This window comes from Lissotriton helveticus, chromosome 3_1 (assembly GCF_964261635.1).
Source record: "Lissotriton helveticus chromosome 3_1, aLisHel1.1, whole genome shotgun sequence".
NCBI lineage: Eukaryota > Metazoa > Chordata > Amphibia > Caudata > Salamandridae > Lissotriton > Lissotriton helveticus.
The window spans coordinates 1,540,347,714-1,540,375,222 of record NC_136061.1 but is presented as its reverse complement, the minus strand read 5'-3'; the positions used below and the strand labels follow the sequence as shown (position 1 = coordinate 1,540,375,222).

Sequence of the window (27,509 nt, the reverse complement as noted above, 5' to 3'; positions counted from 1 at the left end):
CCTACAGAGGATTCTGCAGCATTTAATGCCCTAATTGAGAGGGCGGCTAAAAACCATGACGTCCAGCTGCATGCTGACCCTATTGAGGTGGACTTCCTCTTTGATACCTTTTCCACAGCAGAAAAGACTGTCAAGACTCTCCCAATGCTGAAAGGGGTACTGAAACATGCTGCGGAAATTTTTAAAGAACCCACACGTGCCAGGGTTATCAATCCTAGGATTGAAAAATAGTATAGACCGGCACCTGGCGACCCTACCTACATCAAGGGCCAGTTGCCAATGGACTCTCTGGTTGTTTCTAATGCCCGGAAGAGGGCAAATTCACAGTCCACTGGTGATGCTCCTCCCCTGACAAGGAATCTAAAGTGCTAGAAGCATCAGGGAAGAGGGTGGCGGCTCAAGCGGCCAATATCTGGCGCATTTCAAACACTCAGGCACTCTTGGCCAGATATGACAGGGCACACTATGATACACTAGAGACCCTGTTACAACATCTACCAGATCAGTATAAAGAGGCAGCGGAGATGCTCATTCAGGAAGGGAAGCTCATCTCCAACGCTTCTATTAAATGTGCACTGGACGTGGCGGACACCGCGGCAAGGGCCATTAACACTAGTGTCATGTTGCGACGTCAGGCCTGGCTCAGAATCTCCGGGTTCAAGCCGGAGATACAAACCACCATCCTCAATCAGCCTGTGAACCCTGATAGACTATTTGGTCCTGAGGTGGATACCACCCTGGAAAAAATAAAAAAGGATACCGAGACTGCAAAGTCCATGGGGGCTCGGGCTCTCCAGTCCCAACAGTTTCGGGGCACTACTTTTCGTCGCTCAGGCAATAGAGGTGTTTCCAGAGGCCAGATGTCCCAGCAAACGCAATACACTAAAGGTGGGGCTCAGTCCTCTTACACCAAGCAGAGTAGAGGCGGCTATCGGGGCAACAGCACCAAAGGCAGAGGTCGTGGAAACAACAACTCCCGCTCCTCCGCCACCAACAAACAGTGACGCCCTGTCACTGCCCCCCGACCATACAACACCTGTCGGGGGGAGACTGCAGCAGTTCCTGCCGGCCTGGAAATCCATCACCACAGAGAGGTGGGTCAGAAAACTTATCCAGTACGGTTATTGTCTGGAGTTAACTTCCACTCCACCCAACTTGCCACCAAAACACCGTCCTATGTCCACAGAGCATTTGCACTTATTGCAGCAGGAGGTACTCGTCATGCTGCAAAAAGGGGCGATCGAGCTCGTGCCAGTGGAGGAAGAAGGCACAGGAGTGTACTCCCTGTACTTCTTAATCCCGAAGAAGGACGGGTCCCTCAGACCCATACTGGACCTCAGACCCCTAAACCAGTATATTCTCTTCAGAACATTTTCACATGCTGACACTGCAGCAGGTTCTTCTGTTGCTCAATCAAGGGGATTTCCTCGCAACCTTGGATCTCAAGGATGCATATTTTCACATTCCACTACATCCATCACACAGAAAATACCTCCGATTCACCATTCAGAATCAGCATTATCAATTCAAGGTCCTCCCTTTCGGGGTGACCACAGCGCCCAGGTTGTTCACAAAATGCCTGGCGACAGTGGCTGCGCACCTCAGGAGACAAAACGTTCACGTCTACCCTTATCTGGACGACTGGCTTGTCCAAGCAAAGTCGGCCCAGCAGTGCGCCGCCAACATGTCCCACACCATTCACCTCCTTCACAATCTGGGATTCTCACTGAATTATCCGAAGTCGCACCTTCAGCCAGCCCATGTGCGGCAGTATTTGGGCGCGACGATAAATACTGTGGCAGCCACAGCTCAGCCAACTTCTGTGAGGATCGACAGCATTCAGGCACTGATCCAGAAGTTCAGACCGCAACACTCGCTTCCAGCAAGAGTGTTCATGCAGTTGATAGGCATGATGGCCTCCTGCATCTTCATAGTCCCGCACGCGAGGCTACATATGCGTCCGCTCCAAGAATGGTTGGCTCATCAGTGGACTCAGGCTCAAGGGCAGTTGAACGACCTAGTGTTGGTGACCGGTCGGGCATACAGCTCTCTGCATTGGTGGAATCCACACAACCTTTACAAGGGCCGACCGTTCCAGGAGCCTGTGCCACAGATTATCCTGACGACGGACGCATCTCTCCAGGGATGGGGAGCTCATGTACTCCACTACACGGTGCAGGGACTATGGACAACGCAGCAAAAGAAAATGCACATCAACTACCTGGAACTGATGGCAATCTTCATGGCACTGAAGGCATTCAAGGTACTTCTTTGCAACAAGGTCGTGTTGATCCGGACGGACAACATGACGGCCATGTACTACATTCAAAAGCAGGGAGGTACGCACTCTCCACAGTTGTCTCATCTGGCTCAGAGCATGTGGAAGTGGGCCATTCAGAGGAACATCTTCCTCATGGCGGAACACCTCCCGGGCAAGGACAATCAGATGGCGGATCCGCTCAGCAGGTACAGCCACCAAATGCACGAGTGGGAGATACATCCATCAGTACTCCGCCCGTACTTCCAGCAGTGGGGTCATCCGGAGATGGACCTGTTCGCCACAAGGGAAAACGCAAAATGCCAAAGCTTTGCCTCCAGGTTCCCGCACCCACAGTCGCAGGGCAATGCGATATGGATGAACTGGTCAGGCAGATTTGCGTACGCTTTTCCCCCAGCACCTCTCATACCGCTGGTGGCACGAAAGCTAAAGCAACACTCGATGACACTCATCCTGGTTGCTCCAAGGTGGGCACGCCAACCATGGTACACCACGTTTCTAGAACTCTCCGTGGTACCGCATCAAAGGCTCCACCTCACACCCAGGCTTTTGACGCAAAACCATGGCGACATTCAGCATCCAGATCCGCAACAGCTCAACCTGGCGATCTGGCTCCTGAAGTCTTAGAATTTGGCTACCTTAACTTGCCTCCCGACTGCATGGATATCATACGGGAGGCGAGGAAGCCCACCACCAGAGCTTGCTATGCAGCAAAATGGAAGCGGTTTGTCATTTACTGTGCAGAACACAACATCAACCCGCTAGATGCATCTACTCACGACATCATTTGTTATTTGTTACATCTTTACAAATGCAATCTAGCATATGCTTCCATTCGGATACACTTATCCGCCATAGCGGCTTATCTCCAAAACAGGCAGCGTCTCTTGGTTTTCAGAGTGCCTGCCGTTAAAGCTTTTCTGGAAGGGTTGAAACGAGTCATTCCTCCCAGGACCCCACCAGCTCCTGTATGGAACCTTAATGTGGTCCTCACCAGGCTGATGGCCCCCCTTTTGAGCCTCTGCATTCTTGCGAGGGTCAGTTCTTAACATGGAAAGTGGCTTTCCTAATAGCCATCACGTCGCTGCGACGTGTAAGTGAACTCCAATCGCTCACTGTACAGGAGCCAGTCATACAGATTCACTCAAACAGGGTGGTGCTGCGCACTAACCCTAAATTCCTTCCTAAAGTAGTTTCACAGTTCCACGTCAATCAGACCATTGAACTACCTGTGTTCTTTCAAAACCCAGAGACTGTGGCTGAAAGAATGCTCCACACTCTTGACGTCAAACGAGCTTTGATGTACTAAATTGATAGGACCAAAGATTTTAGGAAAACGACACAACTCTTTGTTGCCTTTTCTGCCCAGCACAAGGGCAACCCCATTTCCAAAGCGGGTATAGCCAGGTGGATCGTTAAGTGTATCCAGATTTGTTATCAAAAAGCTAAGCGCACTTTAACGGTCCCCCCCAGAGCCCACTCCACCCGCAAGTTGGGGGCCTCCATGGCTTTCCTTGGTAATATCCCTTTGGAAGACATTTGTAGAGCAGCCACATGGTCTACCCCACACACATTTACTAAACACTACTGTGTAGATGTGCACTTCAAGCAGCTGTAAGGCAGGCTGTTCTGAAGACACTTTTTCAAACATCTGCAGCCGGCACGGGCGGCCGCCAATAATGGAGGGACTGCTATCTATTCTATGCTATAGATATGAATTCAGCAGCCCACATGCCTCAAACTGAATATGCTACTTACCAGTATGCATCTGTTCTTGGCATGTAGGGCTGCTGACATTCATATCGCCCGGCGCCTGTAGCGGCTGCAGAATTTACACTTACTCTTAGCATGGTCATCGCTCACACTGTTACACTCCATCTTCGCCACAATGGCTAAAAAAAATCTGGGGATGGAGTCGATGCCCATGCGCACTGTAGTCCAGGGGAGGAGCCACCTATCTCGTGATACTTCGAAGACTCATCCAGGACAACAATGTGCAATCATCCGGACCCAACACTAAGCGGCGATCTATGCTATAGATATGAATGTCAGCAGCCCTACATGCCAAGAACAGATGCATACTGGTAAGTAGCATATTCATTCTTCCTCCAGCTTCCCGACAAAGGGTGGATCTGTAAGCACCTCCGATTGGAGCTGCCATGTAGGGATTGCCGCTCTGGGTCTGGACATACTCAGCATTGCCAGCAACAGCGAGTGATCCGAGATATGTCTCAGGAGATACGTTACTTTCGCCACTCTGGGCATCAAAGTCTGTGATACCAACATCTGATCTAGCATACTATACTTATTAGATGCTGGGGTATAACATGCGAATACTCGTGACGTCGGGTGCAGGATCCTCCAGACATCAAGCAGACCCATCTCCCTCATTACATCTAATGGAGCCCCAGTCATGCCGGGCTTGGTATTCGCTCGAGGAGGCTCACGGTCCATTGTCCCATCTAGGACACAATTAACGTCCCCTAAGAATATAACATCTCCACCCAGGTATGGGATCGCTACCCTCATCACTTCATAGAAAATGGCTGGTGCGTCCACGTTAGGGGCTTACACATTTATCAGGCATACTTCCTGACCGTCCAACCTACCAAATAATACTCCATAACGTCCCTCAGGATCTAGCGTGTGATGTAGGTGTTGGAAAGTGGTCCCAGGAGCCACCCAGATTAGTGTGCCCCCCTGGGCAAGCCCCGAGAATGAGGTGGCATAAAGCTGTCCACGCCATCTACGTGTTCTGTATGGCAGCGTCTCTCCCCACACATGCGTCTCTTGCAACCCCTCTATGGCTATTTTATATCTCCTTAAAAATGAATGTACCCTTCTACTTTTCTCTAGCGAGGCCATTCCCACTATATTCCAAGTAATTAACTTCATCAGGGAGGGAGCCATAAGCCCACACATCTGGCAGCTCGATTCCATTCCCATCCCGCCAGGACATCAAACTGATCACTCCCTGGTGAGTCTCGACCCAGACATGGATCCCCCTTGTCCCCAACAATTAGAAACAACTAAAACAGAGCAAACACCCTGATTTCCCCTCACCCACTGGGCAGTGCGACAAGACGATCCCCCGCCAACATAGTGAGTGAACAGTACTATCCGCCGCCCTATACCACCCCCTCATGCTTTCCCAAGAAAAAATGAGGAGTCCTTTCAACACCCTACTCCCCGAAACCCAGAGCACATCCTATAGGGATGCACCCTGACTCTAACAATTAGTATCAAAGCGGTAGGATATAGACACTTATTTGTTTATCCAGTGTCCCAGCCATCTTCCTCATTCCCCTCCAAATATTTGTTCAACATTTGTGTCCGGAATGACCCCCGATGAGGTTAGTTCAGAGTCCGGCGAACCTTCCACCTGCAGAGTTCCATCATTGCACACCTGAATCCTCCCAGAGTTCCTTGTGTCCCTTAGTCCCAATCCTTGGGGCATTCAACGTCGTCCTCCATTCCGGTCCAGTGATACTGTGCGTTGTCCAGTCTGCGTCCTTCTCCGAAGCTCCCACTCTCCCGAGTTGTCCATCCAGTCAGAGTCGTCCTCTGTCGATCAAAAAAACAGAGCCTTGCCCTTATGTTCCACCCGGAGCTTGGTTGGATAAAGAAGGCTGTACTTCAACCCTGCTTCTTTCATGTTAAAAAATGTTGACGGGTTTACCGGGAGCCAGGATCTTCTTTATCCAGTCCTCCAAGAATAACTCTGAGCCCCTCCGCCCGCTCCGGAAACCCCACAAACCTCAGTCTATTCCTATAGGAGTGCCCCTCTTGATCTTCGATGCGTTCATCCAGTCTAACCACTTTCTTGTGAAGTTCTGACTGTGGTTCATAGAGCCATTACCTCAGTAAGTGTGTCCACATTCTGCTCTGCACAGTAAGAGGTTCACATTGATCGCCACTGCGTTGATTCTGGTCGCCATCTCGTTTTTTGTCGTCTGTCCCGCCTCTAGTATATCTCTGAGATGGATTCCCCGCGTCCTCCCCCGGTGCTATTTCATCATCATCCTCACTTCACATATCCTTCTGTTGTAGCCCCTGGGGCAGGGGTTGCACATTGAGGTATGGGACCTATTGTCTTCGGTCCAACCCGATTTGGGTTTTCTAACCGAGACCTGGCTTAAACTTCACAGTGTACCCACTATAACACTAGGAATACCGGAAGGATATAAGATGGTTAGACTAGATAGAACCACGAAAACAGGGGGAGGAATTGCCATTGTGCATAAAGATGGAATTCAGATCTCCATTTTGGATCAACGTGAGGATGCTAACATGGAGATTTTGGTATTCGGAATTGAATCCTCCCTCCAAGCTAGTTGGAAAGGGGCACTAGTCTGTCGCCCCCCCAGGACCCCTTGCCGACTTTTCTCTGCAACTGGTCGAACTACTAGCTCCATATGTGAACACGTGCAAAAATGTTCTACTCTTGGGAGACTTTAACTTTCACAGTGAATGTTTTTCCAACCCAGATGCACAGTCACTTCTGACTGACCTATCTCTGCTAGGTCTGTCCAAGCTCAATGAAGGCCCAACTCATATAGGCGGACACACCCTAGATATTATTTTTTCTAACTCATCTAGGATTCGTTGTGAACCCCCACAACAACTTACTTGGTCTGATCATTCTGCTATTGTATTTGCTATTCTGGATTCCATAGACCTGGAAAACCCCAAACCAATTACACGCTCCTTCCGTAGACAGTGGAAGAAAGTTATGGAGGAGAACTTTGAAACCGTCTTTCAGAGGCCAAAGATTTTGACATAAGATAACATTGAAGAAGCCTTGTCCAAATATAATTCGGCAGTCTCCACAGCCATTGACTACATTGCACCTCTGAAATCTGTCCCTAGCCCTCCCAATCGACCACAGGCAGTTTGGTTTTCTAACCAACTGCGAGCTCAAAAACAACTCTGCAGGAAGTTGGAGAGATTTTGGCGCTTTTCCCATAGTGATACAGACAAAGAGCAGTTTCCGTCTGCCCTATCTAGCTATCATAAAAACATAAAAACATCACGGAAATCGTACATAACATCTCAGCCAGCCATGGCCGGCAACTCCTCCAAAACTCTGTACCAAATTCTTCAATCTTTCGTCAATCCCAAAGCCTGTGAAAGCATAGAGGCCCCCTCTCAATCACTATGCAATAATACTACTCTGTACCTCGCTCAAAAGATAGAGCTTATTTATGAAAAAATCACTGGAGCAGGGTATATATCACAGACCCGGATGGCTACGGATCAGCTCAATCCTACTGATCCTCAGATATTGGAGAACTTCCCTGCAATTTTATTAATGGAGGTCGACTTATTGATTAATAAAGTTAAGTCTGGTTCTCCTGCTGATTACATTCCTGCAAAAATTCTTCCTTTGCTGGCTAAAAATCTGTCTCCTTCAATGCCATCTCTCATTAATCTTTCCCTAAAAGATTGACACGTACCGCTAGAGTGGAAAGTCGCCCAGGTCATGCCGATTCGTAAGAATGCCAAACTCCCATGGACGGAATTTTCCAACCTCCGCCCTATTTCGCTCCTTCCGTTTACCAGCAAACAGGCTCCTCTACTTCACCCCCCGGACTGTGTGCTCTGGTCTATACCCTGTCGTTCTCGACTAGGTGGTGCATCTGATGCCCCTTGTACTCCAAGGTATTCCTTGAGGGGTTGCCAAATATCCTTGGGTCGCGATGTGGGTAGTTGCAATTCTACTTATAATTCGCTTGTGGTATTGCAATACGACATGCTCTTAAGACAGCTCTTCGCTGTGGGCTTCTGCCTGGTGCCCCAGCGGAGTACAATTTGTCTCTTTGCCAACATCATTGCAACGGCTTGGAATCTGCGTGCGCCTTTGGGTAACTGATCTACGTAACCGATCAAAGCTATTAAAGGGGAAGCTGCTAATTGTATCCCCACTATCTGTTGCACTCAGCCTTATATCTCTTGCCAGTAAGCATATATTATGCTACAGAACCAGGTCATATGCAGGAATGTTGCCGCATTCAAATTACATTTAGGGCAGCGATTAAAGGTAGAGCTTTGTATCCTGACCATTCGTTGGGGAGTGGCATAGGCTCTCCTGAGCATATTTAATGGCATACCGTTTCTTCTTTGTATCTCTCTGAGACAAAGTGAGCACGAGTGCCTGAGCAAAAAGTAGTACACTGTTTCCACTGTCCTGAGCGATCAGGGTTGTCATGTTCGATAGTTGCCAGCTATCTGGTACATAGGCCAACATACCTAGTGGGGGTCTCTAGAATCTGTGTGACACCAATCCTACAGTGTATGTTGTCTAAACTCGCAGATCCTATATAGGTTTTATAGGAACTACATGACAAGCAAGTTGTGATCAGGGGGAGCCAGACACTACATTCGCCGTTGTGGAGAGCAGGAGAGCTCAGCCAACGCTGGACACAGGGTCAGTGTTACGGGGAGACTTCACTGCACAGGTGAGCCACTCAGACTCGGGCCGTGGGTGTCGGGTGCTGAGTGAGCAGGAAACTGGGATCCGCCTGGATCCGTAGTCCTTGGAGTAGGTTTCTTCAGATCAGGTCCGCTGTCCATGGGAGATTGGAGTCTTTTTCGAAGGCAGCAGTCCCCTCAGCGGTTTCAGAGGTCGCTGGCTGGAAGACAGGTCGCAGGATCACAGAAGCTGGAGACAGCCGGTGGGCTGGGGTCAAGGCAGTCGTCCTCAGTTTTCCCTGTAGGATCGTCGTCTTAGCTAGTCACAGATCTGAGTTCTAGGTCTTGGGGAGCCACCCAAGTCCTACATTTAGGAGGAGTTTTAGGGGATTAGCAGTTAGGGCCAATGGGCACCTTAACTGGGGAGACTACACCCTCTATTATGCCACCCTCCTGTGAGTCAGAGGCATAGACATAGCCCTGATTGTGGGGGTCGCCCCGTCTTCAAGATGGTGGGGACAAAGTAGCGCTTTATCTCTCCTCCCTCACCTTAAGGGTTGGGGTAGACAGAGACAAGCACACCTCCTATTCTTTTTTAGGTCTCGCCCACGCAGCGCGCAAGCGCTGCTTAGGAGGGGACCTTTTGCCATTGCTCAGTAATTTTGCTTAAACACGTGCATATTTTGCATTGGTTTGTATTGCCACTCGTGCACGTTTGGCATTTCCCTTGCGGGAGCGAGCAGCGGCGCTATCTGTTGATTATCTCCATCGTGCTTTCAGAACAGATGGTGCTGTTGCTCGCTCCGGTAAGGGAAACGCTGTGCTGTCTAGTCCCTGTTAGAAAACATTGTCTGTGTGCTTTGTCCCACATTAACTTCCTTTTTCTTTGTTTATTATCTATTGTGAGGAGAGTGTCCCTTTGCATAAATCTGTTATTATTGTGAAAGATTGTTTAAAACCTATGGCCTTTGAACTGGAGGCCACGCCGCTTTCCCTGCTTCTGTTCCTATCAGCAGGCGTCTGCTGATTGTGGCGGTGCATGCAGTCCTCCCAGGAGCTCCGTAGCTGGTCACACGCTCATTCGCGTTTCCTTCTCTCCGGTCAGCCTTTGAAGCGCACCCCAGTCACCAGCAACGCACTTTTCCTCACTTCTATGCCGCCAGTTGTCTAACCTTGATTCTCCTCCGTCATTCGGGGCTACGGGTTTCTCAGTCTCCTCGTGTCGCGGCCGCTATCTTGTCTATTGCTACGCAGGATACTTTGCCAAATCTGGCTATTTCGCAATGATTTACACCTGCAACACTCACTTTTCTCAGGTATTCTTACCCTGGGGATGTTCAGCCTCACTAATCTCACTTAGTGAGAGTGCCCGGGGCTCAGGATCATGATGAATGGGGGTTGGACTGCTCCCAATTACATCAGTGCCAAGCCACGCCCTCATCACAGGTGCCCTAATGTCAAAATTTTCCTCAAGTATTCCAGTGGCAGCATTTTTCCATGGTTGCCCTGTATTCCAAGAATAGCTTCTGGGATGCTAGCACCAGTATTTTATTTAAGCGTGACAACTATGTCAATAATAAACTCCAGCGTGCCAGTGCCAGTATTTTGTCACAGGTGGCTGTCATGCTAACAAATGCCTACAAATTCCAGGATGGTTGTTTACGGTCCAGGTAGGACCTGGCATGGAGGTTTGGGCTGGACTTTTCCCATAAGTAACAGGGTCAAGACTGATGTCCATGTAGCTGTGTCTTAACTGGGGTGGCATAGTGAGCAAAAGAACAATGGATGATTTAACCCAGATCGCTTGACTGTTCGGTGAAATTATGATTTATTCAGCATTTCGTCTATCATTTTTTCTTTTTACTACAGTTTGCCAGCAGCAGTATTTTTCCTGCATACCTGTATATGCCAAGAATTACTGTCAGTATGTTCTGGCCAGTGGCAGACACTACATTCTTACCCATGCTCACTTTACACTCGCAATCCATCAATAATTCTCACTTACTTGCACTTCATTCACTCTTATTCACTATTTTGCACTCACTCATACTCACTGACTCATTCATACTCACTGACACTCAATCATTCTGACTCACTACCTGTCACTGACTCACTCATCGTCAGATTCTCACTCCTCAACACATGCTGACACATACATACACATGCTCATGAACACACACTCTTGCACACAAACACACTCTCACCTACAAGAAGGCACATAACATATATTTAAAAACGTTTTTTTTATTTACATCAACTGTAACTGGCGATCTTTTTCTAGCTCTTGGTGTTCCATTTTTTTTAAAATTAAACTAATAGTGAATAATAAGTTATTATTCGCCATTAGTATAATACAACATGGGCTGGAAACAAGGGTGGAGCACCTGTGGCCATTACTGCAAGCCTCCTCACTCTTTTTGGCACTAATTTGGCTACCTCTGAGGCTAGGGTCTCGAAGGTATTGAAAGGAGTGGCAAGAGGCAAGCCAGGGCTTGCAGCTGCGACCCCTGGCGGCCCCTAAATAACGTCCATGGTGTTTCTCATTTTCTTGCCTAGCATGCTTCAAAACATGCAAATGTTTTTAAGAAAAGTAAGACTTTGCGATACTGCCACCTACTGGTCAATTTTTTATCATCAAATGACCCAAAAAGGCCCTGAAAATAACCATGCAGTTTTGGATTAACAGCGGTTCGTACAGGAGAGCATGCAACACATAGTTAGCACAGACGTTTGGTACTCCGCCTGCTCAAGGAACTTTGCAGAATTTGACTGAGTTTTCAGGTAACTGTGGAATTTCAAAGAGTGAAACTCTGCAAGCTCCACCCAAGGCCAATAGAGGACATGATTAAAAAAGCATTGGCATAGCCAATAGGTCTCGCCTTTAGCACCGTATAAGTGTTTAGCCATGCAACAGTTAATGATGTTGAATCAAGGATATTGTGCTGGATAACTAAACACTTATAAGGTCCCAAAGGCAAGACCTATTGGCTACGCCAATGCTTGTTTATTTTTCTTGCTGGTTTCGCCGCCCAAAGTAGGAGGTGTAAACCAGGGGCTGCCATCTGCTGCTAGCAGCAGTGGCTGGGGGATCACCTTACAAAGGGGTGATTATCTGTGCCTTCAGGCAGTGCTACTTGGCATGGCACAGGGTGCCATGTCGACTTTGTCGTTTTCTCTCACAGGGGCATGCATGCTGCAAAGGCAGTGAATTTGGTCCCCATGAAGCGGGTCCCAGGTGACCCTCATAAGTTCCCAGGCCCTAGGTACTCAGAGTACCATATACTAGGGACTTGCAGAGGGCAGAAGTGCTAATTGGGGATTTTTGTTTAGGGAAGGAGCACAGGCACAGGGCCTGGTTGTTAGGGACTCTATGCACTACATTTGAAGCTGCATCAAAACCTGGCAAAAAGTGTGGGGCTAACCATGCAAAAGAGGCACATCCTCACAGTTGCCAGATTTTCTTTCGCGTTCATTCTTTGGAAAATGAGTCTTCTTGTTTTGTTCACTTAATGAAGATCCCTTGATGGAGACAAAAACGATACTTACAAAACAAAAACAAAAGTTTTGCAGCGTGAATCTTTCTGGATTCACTATGCTGTGCATTATTCCGCAGTCTAGTGGTTGGGTCCGGAATCGTCGTCTTTTTTTTTTCTTTTCTCTGCCTAGGTGGGTGTCGACGTCCCACCTTTTGGTGTCCTTCCTGTGACGTCGGCACGCTTCCTGCGGAAGCTCCCACCCTTGGGTGCCATCTTCAGATTCTTTTTTCCGCCGTTGGGTCTGGATCGTTCCTGAGAGGGCTCCAGAGGTTTGGGGAAAAAAAGCCAAAAGCCACATTTTGGACGAAAAATATTGAAAAGACGACGTGAGACTACACCATCGAAGAGGACGACGAAGAAGGAGAACTTCGAGAACTTCGACGTCCAACGGAGAATGCGCACTCAGGGGGCCCCCTGAACGCAGGGGATGGACAACACACCATTCAAATTCTGCCGTAACTGCCACCACAAATACACGCAGAAGGACCAGCACCCGGTTTGCAACCTTTGCCTACCAGTCGACCACGAGAGCAGGGACTGCAACGCCTCTCAGCCTTTACGCCGAAGACTCTGAGAGTTAGAGAGAGGCAGAGAAGGGCGAACTTCAACATGCAGGGCAGGGACCAGCCACCGTCCCTTCGAGACCCGGGTGCTCTCGACCGACGAGGAAGACCACGTCGCCGGAGAAGATGACGGCTACACAGTCGTAGAGACCGATAAAGGAAGACTCCTGAAAAGGTAGGAGACTCGACGGCCCCTAAAGCCCCGAAAGACACTCGACAGTCTGAACAAGACTCTCGAAAAAATGAGGGCAAGACCTCGAAAGCGCCGACGCCGAAGGTTTCGGCGTCCGCAGCTATATCCAGACCCAGCGGATCCTCAGAGAAGGACTCCCAGGCGCCGAAGGCCGGTGAACAGCCAAGGCCGTCGAAAAGCGTCCACGAAAGGGAATGTTCGACGGCGAAACATAAGGACCCGAAGAGCACTTCGGCGCTGATGAAGGACCCGAAACCTCGCGACACCGAAATCGGGTTCGACGCCAGCGTATCAGACGAAGAGAACGGCAGAACTATTCGACGCCGAACATGCAGCCGAAATCGAAAAGAAGACGAGACGGCTCGAGGCAGAGATGGAGAACATCCTACAACGAAAAAGAGAATTCGACGAAAGGATGAAAGACTTAGTAATGCCGTCGAAACCAAAGCCACTAGTTGTCGAGATAGTCGAAGAAGAAGAGGACTATGACGTCGAAGGACCGTCGGAAAGCCATGAGGAACTGGAAGAGGAAAGCCCCTACTACGAGGAGGAGGCGGATGACGACCAGAGGACAACCCTGGGCTCTGCATCCTCGGAGACACAGGACCTAGAGTGGCAGGACATCGACACTGAAAGTCCAGAAGAGGGAGTGGACTCGTATCCTTCGAGGCCCTCGCCGCCTGATGACATTGGGTTATACAATGCAGTCACCTGAAACGCAGCAACAGCCTTCGGGGTAAAACTCAAGGAGGAACAGCCGAAGGCGGACTTCCTCTTGGAAACACTGCTCCCGATACAAACTAGGAGCCAGTACCTGCCGGTGCTCGAAAGCGTCAAAGGACAGGGGAGAGAGGCCTTCAAAGAGCCTGCAACTTGCAAACCTGTCACACCCAGGGCGGAGAAAAGGTATAAGCACTCCTCCAAGGACCCACCCTACATCCAGGGCTCGGTCACTGCGGACTCCATCATTGCGGCGACTGCAAGGAAAAGGGCCAACGTCCCGACAACTTCAGGGCCACCTCCAGACAAGGAGAGCAGAAGGATGGACCTGACTGGGAGAAAAATCGAAAGGAATGCCGCAACGCACTGGCGCATGGCTAATTCCAACGCCCTGCTCAACAGGCACCAATACCAGATCTTGGACGAGCTGGGCCAGTTATTCAAGCACCTTCCACAAGAATACCAACAAAGGGCATTGCACCTTGTAGAGGAGGGGAAGAATGTGGCAAATTCTTTCCTCAAAACCGCCTTGGACGGAGCCGACACGTCCAGCAGACTTATGATGCTGGGCATCACGGAAAGGAGACAAGCCTGGCTCAGGATCTCAGGTTTCAAGCCAGAGGTGCAACACAACATCCTGAACACCCCGTTCAACGGAGAGACACTGTTCGGAGCACCAGTGGACGAAAAGCTCACCCAGCTGAAAAAAGACAACGACTCTGCAAGATCCATGGGGGCCTTGCAATTCAGAGGGACAAAGGGGGAACCCGTCACGGAGACCGAACGGGAGAGGGGGAAAACAACCAGGAACGTCGCACCAGGCGTTCCAGCAGTCACACCAGGGTGACACCCAGACACAACAAGGGCAGCAAAAGCAACCCTGGCAATACCAACAAAGGGGCCAGTCCTTTTGCGGGAGGGCGAATGGACGTGGAAATAATAGGAGAGGGACAACAACCCACCTCTAAGTGACTCTGTCACGCTACACGTGCACACCCATTCAAAAACTCCCAGGGTGGAGCACAGCTACAACAAAGAGGAGTGGCTCGGACTAAACATCCACGAGCATGTAACACCGGTGGGAGGAAGACTGAATCTTTTCTTCCAGGAGTGGAAGAAAATAACCACAGACAAATGGATACTCAACATCATACAGTTCGGATACTGCATAGAGTTGGAAAGAACACCCCCAAGCAAAAGACCAAAAAGAAGAGCGCTAGCAAAGAAGGAACTAGAACTACTTCAAAAGGAAGCAAATGAACTCCTGCAGAAGGAGGCTATCGAGTCTGTACCACACAGAGAAAGGAACAGGGGAGTGTACTCAACGTTCTTCCTGGTACCAAAGGTGGACGAAACAATGAGACCCATTCTGGACCTAAGGTTCCTAAACAAATACATAAAAACACAAAAATTCAAGATGACGTCCCTACAAGAGGTACTTCCTCAGATACAAGGCCGGGATTTCATGGTCACCGTAGACCTCAAGGATGCCTACCTGCACATCCCAATGAACAGGCAGCCCAAGCATCTGCTAAGATTTATCATCAACATGGATCACTACCAGTTCACGACCCTAGCGTTCGGACTAAAATCAGCACCAAGGGTCTTCACAAAGTGCCTCGCAGCGGTCGCAGCACACTTAAGGAGGGAAGGGATCCACGTATACCCTTACCTGGACGACTGGCTAATAAAAGCAAGTTCATACAAGACATGCAAACTGCACGCACAGCGAGTGACGGGCACACTGATGGCACTGGGATTCTCCATCCACTGGGGAAATCCTCAATGGAACAGGAACAAGTGAAAATCTTCCTGGGAGCGCAGATCAACACCTTACAGAACAAGGTGTTTCGGAGCGAAAAGAGAACACTGGCGCTGCTGAAGGAGATGCGCCTCTACCAGAAGGGGCGAACTCTGACAGTGAGGACGGCGAGCAAGATTATGGGCATGATGGCCTCATGCATACATCTAGTGCCAAATATACGGCTCCACATAAGACCATTCCAGGAATGGCTACAGGACCAATGGTCACAAGCTACAGGTTGTTGGGAAGATCTAGTGGTTGTAACGCACTCAGTGCTCAAGCAGATATCATGGTGGAAAGAGGGGAACATAACAGAAGGGAAGCCTCTAACTCCACCAACCCCAACGGTGACCATAACCACAGAAGCATCCCTGAGGGGATGGGGAGCACCCATGAAGAAACTCAGAGTGAGGGGTCTGTGGACACCAGCGGATGCGGTCAAACACATCAACTACCTGGAGCTAAAGACCGTTTTCCTTGCAATAAAGGCCTTCCAGTCGAATCTGTTCAACCAAAGAGTGTTGATCCAGACAGACAACACAACAGCGATGTTCTACATAAACAAGCAGGGAGGGACACAATCAGCCCCGCTGTCGAAACTAGCGCAGGAAATATGGAGATGGGCCATCCCACTCAAAAAAGACCTGCTGGCCATACATCTACCAGGGAAGGACAACGTGGAAGCGGATTGGCTCAACACAGACATCGGCATCCCACGAATGGGGGCTCAATGCACAGGAAACAAAGAGGCTGTTCGGCAGGTGGGGAACACCAGCAATAGACCGGTTTCCAACACGCCAAAATGCAAAATGCCAACACTTCGCAACCAGGGGAAGGGTCCCTGGGGAATGCCCTATGGATAAGCTGGTCAAAGACATTTGCTTATGCTTTTCCGCCGATTCCTCTGATACACAAAGTACTCAACAAGTGCAGAACCAGCAACATAACCCTGATACTGGTCGCACCACAGTGGGCCAGGCAGACCTGGTACTCGCAGATAATGGAGATGACACACAGTACACCACACAGTTTCGGGAGAAGGAAAGATCTACTCTCCTTGCGAAAACGGAGAGGTGTTGCATCCAGATCCAGAGAGCCTCAGCCTGGCAGCATGGCTCCTGAAGACATAGTTTGCACACCTGAAATTACCTGAGAGCACCCTGAGGGTACTTCGAGAGGCAAGAAGACCAAGCACGCGAAGGTGCTATGTGGCTAAATGGGAGAGGTTCACACTATGGTGCAGGAAGGAAAAGCTGCACAAAAAGATGACCAGGGACTCAACAGTGCTTAAATACCTCACGCACCTGCTCGAGGCGAAAATGAGCTGTTCCTCGCTAAGAGTACACTTGGCAGCGATAGTCGCTTACACAAGAGGATAAACAGGCAAAAGCTTCTTTACATCACAGATAGTAAAGAGATTCCTGGAAGGTTCAAATAGGATTGCACCGCCAAAGAGGTTGCCACCACCAGCATGGAACTTTAATTTAGTTCTGACGGAACTCATGATAGCGCCTTTTGAACCAATTCATAAGGCCTCCCTACAAATGCTAACAATGAAAACAGCATTCTTAGTGGCAATCACCTCGCTGCGCAGGGTGAGCGAACTACAGGCGTTAACGCTACAAGAACCCTACATCCAGATACACAATGATAGGGTGGTGATGAGAACTGACCCACACTTTATGCCAAAGGTGGTGTCAAGGTTCCACATCAACCAGACGATACAAATACCGAGTTTCTTCCAGAAACCAACGACAAACGCCGAAAGGGCACTGCACACTCTGGACGCCAGAAGGGCAGTCATGCACTACATAGAAAGAACAAAGGAACACAGGGAAACATAATAGTTCTTTGTGTCCTTCGCAGACAGTTTCTTGGGAAAACCAGTTACTAAGGGAACCATTGCACGATGGATTGCACAAACGATACAGTTCTGCCACAAACAAGCAGGGCAGGAACTAGCAGAGGGGCCACGGGCCCACTCTACCAGGAAAAAGGGAGCAACGATAGCCTTCCTGGCTAACACACCCATTCCGGACATATGCCTGGCGGCAACATGGGCTTCAGTGCACACGTTCACAAAGCACTACTGTGTGGATATACAAATGAACAAAGAAGCACAAGTAGGACAGAAGGTGCTACAACATATATTCAACAACAAACGCTCATCTTCCACCCAGCCGCCACAAATATAACAATCCGCTACAAAGTCTATGCACAGCATAGTGAATCCAGAAAGATTCACGCTGCAAAACGAATAGTTTCTTACCTGTCGGTGTAGTTTTGCAGCTTGAAGATCTTTCTGGATTCACTAGCGAACCCACCCACCTCTGCCAGAAAGATGAGGCTGGAGAAAAAGGGTGTAAAACAGAGACAATACTGAAACAGACACCTTGAAGGATAAAGCGGTAAATCACTTCCTGGAACATTGCCATAAAATTCGGAAACCGAACACAAACGAGAAAAAAAGAATCCGAAGATGGCGCCCAAGAGTGGGAGTTTCCGCAGGAAGCGTGCCGACGTCACAGGAAGGACACCAAAAGGTGGGACGTCGACCCCTCCTGGGCAGAGAAAAAAACAAAGAAAAGACTACGATTCCGGACCCAACCACTAGACCGCGGAATAATGCACAACATAGTGAATCCAGAAAGATCTTCAAGCTGCAAAACTACACCGACAGGTAAGAAACTGTTCGTTCTCTATCAAGGGTATGTTAGTTAATTAAATCCATAAACAATCCTCTGTCTTCCTCTATGGTGCCAAAAAATTGGAACTGGAGACATTTGAGTCTGGTGAATCAGTGTGCACTCATACAGCCACTGCAAAAATCTCTGTTTAACCTTATATTCACATGTTTGATTCCTGGCTGGCCCACTCAGTTTTCCGTCTTCCTAAGGTCAATAAAATGTGTTATTGAGTTAGGTAGTAATAAAATGCTGTTTATCAGTGCCAGGATAACTATTGGGGTGAGTGTGCATTTTACAAATGCATTTGTCTTGTTCTGTTTCTATCCTCTGTCCCTCAGTACACTGTCAAAACATAACAGGGTATTGTCTCTGTCCTGCATGCAGGTATTGTGGTAGTTTATGGGCATAGCTTTGTCTTCGTGGTAGAGTGCATGCCTATGATACTATTGCCCTTTCATTTTGTCACTGTTTAATGTAAATGAGAAAGTTATTATGTATCAAAGCTGCATTTAATTTCATATTGCGGTCAAATTATTTTTGTAGCACATTTTCTTATGAGATAAAAAGCTGAACACAAATGTTTCCTTTATACAGGCATTCTTTTTTTTGCATTATGTGGAAAGATTTTCTCTTAAAAATATTATTCTGGGTTTGCATGTGGGGGGGGATTGTCACTATTTATGAATTTAAAGAGCTGATGTTTTTAAACAAGTGTTTTTTTTAATCTGTTTACATATGACTAACTTGTAAGCCACACTACTGAGGAGGTTGGCCTTGCTGTGTACAGTGTGAGCAATTTGTGAATCAAACAAAAGTGAATATTTCTTAATATATGCTCTTCTCGCAATAACTGTCCTTCTCACTTTTCCAGAGTCAAGAAAGTGATTCCTCTGAGACTTCCATACGAGGTCCTCGTATCAAACATGTCTGCAGGCGAGCAGCTGTAGCTCTGGGTCGCAAGCGAGCTGTGTTTCCTGATGACATGCCCACTTTGAGTGCCTTACCATGGGAAGAGAGGGAAAAAATCTTGTCTTCCATGGGCAATGATGGTGAGTTAAAATGATTGTATTGATCGTAGCCTTTACGAACATCGGTTGTTGCTGCTTCATGCCTCTACAAAGGTGTTTCATTCTTCATCCCAACACTTCAGTCTTGTCATGTTTGCTTAATACCCGAGTGTGGTAAGGCAAACTAGGAGGTCCAGAAGGTGCTCCAGTTGGTTTCCACAACTTTATAGAATGCCATCTGTATGGTGGTGTGGCACATCTTGCCAAAGCTTGATAGGAATGCAGCCTATTTTGTCACTAAATTGGACTAGGTTCCCAGTCTCTTGAAGCCATCATCTCAAGACCTATAATCACATCTTGGAGCAGCCCAAGTGGGTATTTTAGTCTCACCATTGAGCGTTTGGCTGTTCGGATGCATCCTGCTGGTTCGCACGAAGTGTATTCACGAAAGGCACGAGAGGCTATATTACCTTTTGAAATATAGCACTTTTGGTCACATTCAGTTTTGGAGAGTGAATCTTTCTGGGTTCACTATGATGTGGATTATTCTGCCATCTACTGGTTGGGTCTGGAATTGTAGGTTTATTTTTTCCCGTGACCTAGGTGGGCGTCGACATTACACCATTTGGTTTCCTCTGTGACGTTGACGTGCTTCATCCGGAAGCTCCCACCTTTGGCCGCCATCTTCAGATTCTTTTTTCCGCCGTTAGGTCTGGATCATTACCGATGAGATCCAGAGTTTTTGGAAGAGGAATCAAAGAAAAGAGAAGAAAATCAACGAAAATCAAAGATTCAGGTACACCAGATTACAGGTCAGGTAACCGGGACGACGATGGAGAAGTTCTCGACCGAGATCTCGACGTTCAACGGAGAATGCGCTCGCAGGGGGTTCCCTGAGCGCGGGGATGTACAAAACACCTTTCAAGTTTTGCACCATTTGCTACCACAAATACGCCTAGAAGGACCGGCATCTAGCCTGCTACCTCTGCTGACCACAACAGCGAGGACAGCAATGTGTGCTCGGTGTTCACACCCGACACCCTCCGAGAAAGAGAGAGGCAGATAAGGGCGAACCACTACATGCAGGGGCTGGGGCCACCTCCATCGCTCCGAGACTTGGGTCTCTCCAGTGGAAAGGAAGACAACATCGCCGAAGGACAAGAGGACTGCACGATCGTCGAGGTCCATAAGAAGACGTCGAAGGAGTTATGGGAGTAGTCGACCCCTAGACACCCGAGCGACACTCGAAAGGGTGAAGCTAAAGCCCCGAGCAAAACTCGTAGGAGTGAAGCAAAGTCTTCAAAGGGAGCATTGGCGCCCGAAACACCCGACGAAGGCAACAGCAACCAAGGACAGTCCGTCGAGTGGATCCTTCGAAAAGGACTCCCAGACGGCGAAAGGCCACGAAAAGTCCAGGTCGTCGAAGGTTGCCCTCGAAAAGGGCACCTTGGTGCCGAGGAAAGAAGCGCCTATATCTATATCGACGTCGACGGCCTCAAAGCGAAGCGCTCCAACTCTCGATGCCGAAAATGCCGCCGAGATGGAAGGGAAGAAGAGGAGGCTCAAGGCCGAAATGGCGAGCATCCTCCAGCGGAAAAGGGACTTTGACGAAAAGATGAGCCAATACACCATCCCGCCGAAACCCGCGCTCGCAGTCAAAAGAGGTGACTAGGATGCCGAACCTCCGAAAATGCCTGAACCGGTCGAGGAACAGGAGGAGGAAGGCTTTTATTTCAGGGCAAAGGCTACAAGGATCAGCAGTCCTACCGGGACTCGACATCCTCGGAGACACAAGACTTGGAATGGCATGATCTCGACGTCGAATCGCCGGAAGAAGAGGTAGACAAATACCTTTCAAGGCCTTTACCGCCAGGCGACATAGGGATCTACAATATGGTCGTCCAAAAGGCTGCACAGACATATGGGGTGAAGATGGAGGAGGAGCAGCCCAAGGCATGTTTTCTCCTTGAAACTCTACTGCCTCAACAAACTAGGAGCCAGTTCTTGCCCATGCTCCCTAGTGTGTTGGACCGAAGAAGAGATGCCTTAAAGAACCAGCAGTATGCAAAGCTGTGACTTCAAGACCGGAGAAAAAGTATAAACATTCTTCAAAGGACCCTGCATATATCCAAGGGTTAGTACCAGCTGATTCCATAATCACTGCAATGGCTAGGAAAAGGGCCAATGTACCCACTAATGCCGGAAAACCTCCAGACAAGAGAGTAGAAGGATGAATCTCACAGGGAGAAAGGTGGAAAGAAATGCGGCAGTCCATTGGCGCTTCGCAAACTCCCAACGCTAGGATAAACAGGCACGCATAGCAGCACTGGGAGGAAGTGGGGCAACTCCTAAAGCTTCTACGCGAACACTACCAACAAAGAGTGGCTCACCTGGTAGAAGAGGGCAAAAGCATGGCGAACACATGCTTGAAATCGACCTTGGATGCTGCAGAGATGTCCAGCAGACTAATGATAATAGGAGTGACTGAAAGAAGACATGCATGGCTCAGAATTTCTGGATTCAAGCCAGATGTGCAGAGCAACATCTTGAAGACACCTTTTAACAGAGAGCAACTGTTTGGCACACCAGTTGACGACAAGTTAACGCAGCTCAAGAAGGACAACGAGACAGCAAGGTCCATGGGAGCTCTGCAGTTTAGAAGGATGAGAAGGGGTACACCCACAAGAAGACCAAGTGGTGGGGGGGGCTACGTGCCTACCACATCACACCAAACGTTACAGCAATGCTATCAAGGGAACAACCAAGGGCAGCAGCAGGGACAGCAGCAGCAGAACTGGCAGTACCAGCTCCGGGGCCAGTCCTTTCGAGGGATCGCAAACGGACAAGGAAAGACACGAAGAAGAGGCCAACAGCCTCCCTCCAAGTGACTTCACCATGAAGCTAACACCCACCCTAGCAAAACCTCGGGTGGGCACAGAGACATAAGGAAAAGCAGCAACTGGACGTTCCACGACAAACAGTGCCTTGAACACACAACACCAGTAGGGGGCAGAATAAGAGACTTCATCCAGGAGTGGAGGAAGGTCACAACAGACAAATTGATACTAAACATCATACAATACGGATACTGTATAGAGCTAGAGAAACAACCTCCAAACAGAAAACCAAGAAGCAAGGCACACTCAGCAAAGGAACTCTCGCTCTTCTGACTTGAGGCGCAAGAGCTGCTCAGCAAGGAGGCAATAGAGCTGCACAACCAGAGGAACAAAGGGGTCTACTCAACTTACTTCCTCGTGCCAAAGGTGCACGAAACACTAAGATCTATCATAGATCTAAGGTTCTTGAACAAATTCATAAAGACTCAAAGATTCAAAATGACCTCCCTACAAGAGGTAATACTACAAATACAACAAGGGGATTACATGACAACAATAGATTTAAAGGACGCGTACTTACACATCCCCATCACCCACAACCACAAACGTCTTCTAAGGTTTGTGAGCTACCAAACTCACTACCAGTTCACAGTAATGGCTTTCGGGCTCAAAGCCGCACCAGTGGTGTTTACAAAATGCCTAGCAGTTGTCGCAACACACCTACGAAGGCAAGGAATACACGTATAACCCTATCTCGACGACTGGCTCGTAAAGCCAATGCAAACAACACATCCAGCTGGTCATACTAACACTGACAGAACTGGGTTTCTCAATACATTGGACAAAATAGTCAACAGAACTGGAGCAAATCAAGATATTCCTAGGAGCGGAGATGGACACCATACAGCCCAAAGTGTTCCCCAGCAGGAAGAGAACATTGACGATACTGAAGGAAACACGTCATTACCACCAGGGGCAAGTTCTGACAGTGAGGACGGCAAGCTGATGGGAATGATGGTGTCATGCATTCACCTAGTCCAAAATATTCGACTGCACATGAGACCATTCCAGGAATGGATACAGCAGCAATGGTCACAGGCAACAGGGAGTTGGGAATATCTAGTGGTTGTCACACACGCAGTGCATCAGGAAATAGCGTGGTGGAACAAGGAAAACGTATCACAGGGCAAACCATTCACACAACTAACTCCAACAATGCCCATCACAACCAACGCCTCCCAGCTGGGGTGGGGCGCGCACATGAACAAACTCAAGGTGAGGGGGCTATGGTCGCAGCAGGATGCGGTCAAGCACATATACTACCTGGAACTAAAGACAGTGTCGCTGGCCTTAAAAGACTTTCAGAAGGAGCTGTATGGAAACAGAGTGTTGATCCAAACAGACAACACCACAACCATGTTCTACATCAACAAACAAGGAGGAACACAATCAGTAGCACTATCAGTGCTAGCACAGGAAATATGGACATGGGCCATTCCACTGAAAATAGACCTACTAGCAATACATCTCTCGGGGAAGGACAATGTGGAAGCAGACTGACTCAGCATCCCACGAATGGGAGATCAACCAACAGGAAATACAGAAAGTATTCCGGAAATGGGGTACACCGCAAATAGACCTATTTTCAACACACCAAAATGCAAATGCCAACACTTCGCATCCAGATAACCAGACCATCGGTCACAAGGGAAATGCGCTATGGGTAAGTTGGTGAAAAACATTTGCATACGATTTCCCCCCCGATACCACTGATACATAGGGTACTCCGCAAATCAGGATCAGCAACATGTCACTGATACTAATAGCACCTCAGTGGGCCAGACAGTCATAAGTCTCACAAATAGTAGAGAGGGCGCATGCACCAGCACACAGATTCCCAAAACGAAGGGACCTGTTCACAATGCAGAGTGGAAGGGTGCTACACCCTAAGCCAGAGAGCCTCAACCTAGCAGCATGGCTCCTGAGGACCTAGAGTTTGCACACCTCAAACTGCCGGCGAGCACATTGGCAGTGCTCAGGGAGGCAAGAAGACCTACCACAAGGAAATGCTACTTAGCAAAATGGAAAAGATTCTCCGAATGGTGCATTTGAGAGCAACTGCAAAGGAAGATCACAAAGGAGTCAACAGTACTAAAATACTTAACACATGTACTGCAAAGTAAACTAAGCTACACATCCCTAAGGGTACACTTAGCGGCGATAGTGGCTAACACAATAGGAGAAACAGGGAAACGTTTCTTCACCTCCCAAGTAGTAAGAAGATTTGTAGAAGGAACAAAGAGAATCACACCTCCAAACAGAATGCCAGCACCAGCATGGAACCTGAACGTAGTGCTAACTCATTTGATGAAGGCACCATTTGAGCCAATTCACAAGGCTACACTGCACATGCTCACGCTAAAGACCGCCTTCTTAGTGGCTATCACATCATTACGAAGAGTACGTGAGTTGCAAGCGCTAACACTTCAAGAGCCCTACCTGCAAATACACAGTGATAGGATTGTAATGAGAACAGACCCACACTTCATGCCAAAGGTGGTATCTCGGTTCCACATCAACCAAACAATCCAAATACCTAGTTTTTCCCCAAAACCAACCACAAGCACAGAAAGGGCACTGCACACACTGGACGCCAGGAGGGCTGTGATGCACTATACAGAAAGGACAAAGGAGTGCAGAAAGACAAAGCAGCTCTTTGTTTTCTTCGCCAACAGTTTTTTGGGACGACCTGTTACCAAAAATACCATTGCCCAAACCATACAACTATGCCAGAAGCAAGCAGGGCAACTGTTACAAGGAGCAGTTCATGCTCATTCAACAAGGAAGAAAGGAGCAACAATTGCGTTTCTAGCTAACACACCAATACAAGACATTTCCCAAGCTGCAACATGGTCTTCAGTGCACACGTTCACTAAGCACTACTGTATAGATATCCAAATGGACAAAGAAGCGCAAGTGGGACAGAAGGTCTTACAACACATATTCAGTAACCAGTGCTCATCTTCTACCCAGCCACCACAATAAAGACAAACCGCTACAAAGTCCATGCACAGCATAGTGAATCCAGAAAGATTCACGCTGCAAAACGTATAGTTTCTTACCTGTCCGTGTAGTTTTGCAGCTTGAAGACTTTCTGGATTCACAAGCGAACCCACCCTCTTCCGCCAGAAAGATGAGACAGGAGGAAAGGGATTAAAACTGAAAAAGACTTTAGAAAATAAGGGAAAAAACAAGAATAACACAAAACAAGAAAAAAGAATCCGAAGATGGCGACCAAAGGTGGGAGCTTCCAGAGGAAGCACATCGACGTCACGATGGACACCAAATGGTGGTATATCAACAGCCACAAAACAAAAAAAGAGAAAAACGACAAAAATTCCGAACCCAACCACTGGATGGCGGAATAATGCACAGCATAGTGAATCCAGATAGTCTTCAAGCTGCAAAACGACACCGACAGGTAAGAAACTATACGTTCTTTATCACATACATGTATTACTTAAAAAAGCAATCTTTTATTGTTTTCACTGCAAGGCATATTGATTCATTATATGGCAAAACAAACTAATTGCTAGGGACGACAACGGCCCTAGCATCCATATTCAAATGCCAGACTGCTGCTGTAAAACAAATGCAGCGTACACAGTGCTCGTCTAAAGGACAGTAGGTCTGCGTTATACCTGAAAATGCAAGTCAGACCTATTGGGTTTGCAAATGTGTATGTTATTGTTTTGAGGGCCATTTTCCTACAGCAGTTATGGGTTACTTTTTCCTCCCTTTCCAAGCAGTATGCAACAGTGATGTGGTTCTTTGATTTTCAAGGGGAGCGTTTGCTATACATGTAACTTACCCTCTTTTCTTAATAGATAAGTCATCCATAGCTGGCTCGGAGGATGCAGAGCCGTCCACACCACAAAATAAACCCATGAAGCCAGTCACCAGAAACAAAACTCTGGCGGACCACCCTGTGAAGAAGGGCAGGCGCTCCCGGCGCTGTGGGCTGTGCCCAGGATGCCAGATTCCGGAAGACTGTGGGCTCTGCACAAACTGCCTGGACAAACCCAAATTTGGGGGGCGAAACATAAAGAAGCAGTGCTGCAAGTAAGTGTCCTTTTTCTTCCAGGATAACTACCACATGCTCAATTCTACTTCCTGACTCCAGCTTTTGAGACAGCTTTACTGCCGTTAGATCTATGTATTATCTGTTAGTAAAATAAGAATCTCCATAAACACTTGTCTTTTTGATGAGCAGTTTGCTGTACCACCACTGCACAATTATGTCACAAACACTTTGAACCATCACTGTTTCACCTCGTTCTGTTGGTCAGCAAAGTTTCAGCTGCTTCTGCTATACTTGTTCTGTGTGTGAGGGAGTACTTGTACCGTAGGCGATCTGTATGTGATGGACGTGTGCACTGTTACTACCTGTACCAACCCTTTTCAGTGTGTAAACAAGGCCTGATCAACTTCTGTACCTGCCCAGTGTGCGTAAGTTGTGTCATGGTGCTCCGTGTGTGACGGAAGCTTGCAGTACTGCTGGAGTCTAAACTTGCCTTCAGGACTCGTGTTTTCTAGGCATTCAGGTACTTTTAGCTCAGAGGTTGTAATAGGGTGAACGAGAATTCATGATTTACTTCTATATTAACATGGAAGAGTAGAGAGGTCCTAAAGACGCATTCTTTTGTCCCCCCCCTAGACTGACATTTAACACACCGATAAGAGAGAATAGGGCACCTATTACATGTTTGGGGACATGTGATTCTGGGAAAAGCAAGGCCCTAATCCAAAAATATAAGCATGCTTGATAATTGGGCATCCCACACCTTGACTCATTTGAGTCGATGTGGGCTCAAACACAAACCTGTGGGACAAATGTTTTTTTGTTTTTTTTTGGGAAGAAGTTTTTCTTTGTGTGCCAGAGGGTTTGTGAGGTTGAGCTCATAGGTTCCCTGAAGACCGCGTGTTGACCTCCTGATTTTAATCCTCCAGATGCCAAAGGGGTAAGCATATAACCTGTCTGTCTTAGCCAGTATCCATAGCACGTATCTAACCAGTGTGTGGGATTTTTTAAAGGTTATAGATAGACCTAAACAAGTGGTGTCTTATACTGAAAGGTGCGCTTTAAATCATCATTTGGGTATCCCAGTTTCATATTGATTTCAAGTGCTGTCATTTTTTAATCAGCTGCTCATGGAACAAGTTCAACTGCACTGCAGATGGTGCCTTACATATTAGGAAATATCCTGTTCCGGCAAGCTGAATTGACCGTAAAAAGAAACAAGCATTTACAATGCAATGGTCTCGGCATTGTTAAAGTTAGAGCTATTGGCATTGCTCGTGACATTATTTTTATTTATGTTTTTGTTTTTAAAACATATAAATAAATGGCATTGTCATTTACAATGCCAATAGCTTAATCTATCGCAAATGCGAGACCTATTGCATTTGCACC

General features: G+C 48.0%; 1 protein-coding gene across 2 annotated transcripts in view; it reads left to right on the top strand.

Annotated features, from left to right (window-relative positions):
• The window catches only part of KMT2A (lysine methyltransferase 2A), a 1,541,152-nt gene that overhangs the window by 203,025 nt on the left and 1,310,618 nt on the right, over nucleotides 1-27,509 (top strand). For both annotated transcript variants that reach the window (XM_078682247.1, XM_078682245.1), the window contains exons 4-5: nucleotides 19,064-19,241; nucleotides 25,924-26,158. In XM_078682247.1, the coding sequence (XP_078538373.1) occupies nucleotides 19,064-19,241; nucleotides 25,924-26,158 (413 nt within the window). The remainder of the gene's footprint in view (nucleotides 1-19,063; nucleotides 19,242-25,923; nucleotides 26,159-27,509) is intronic.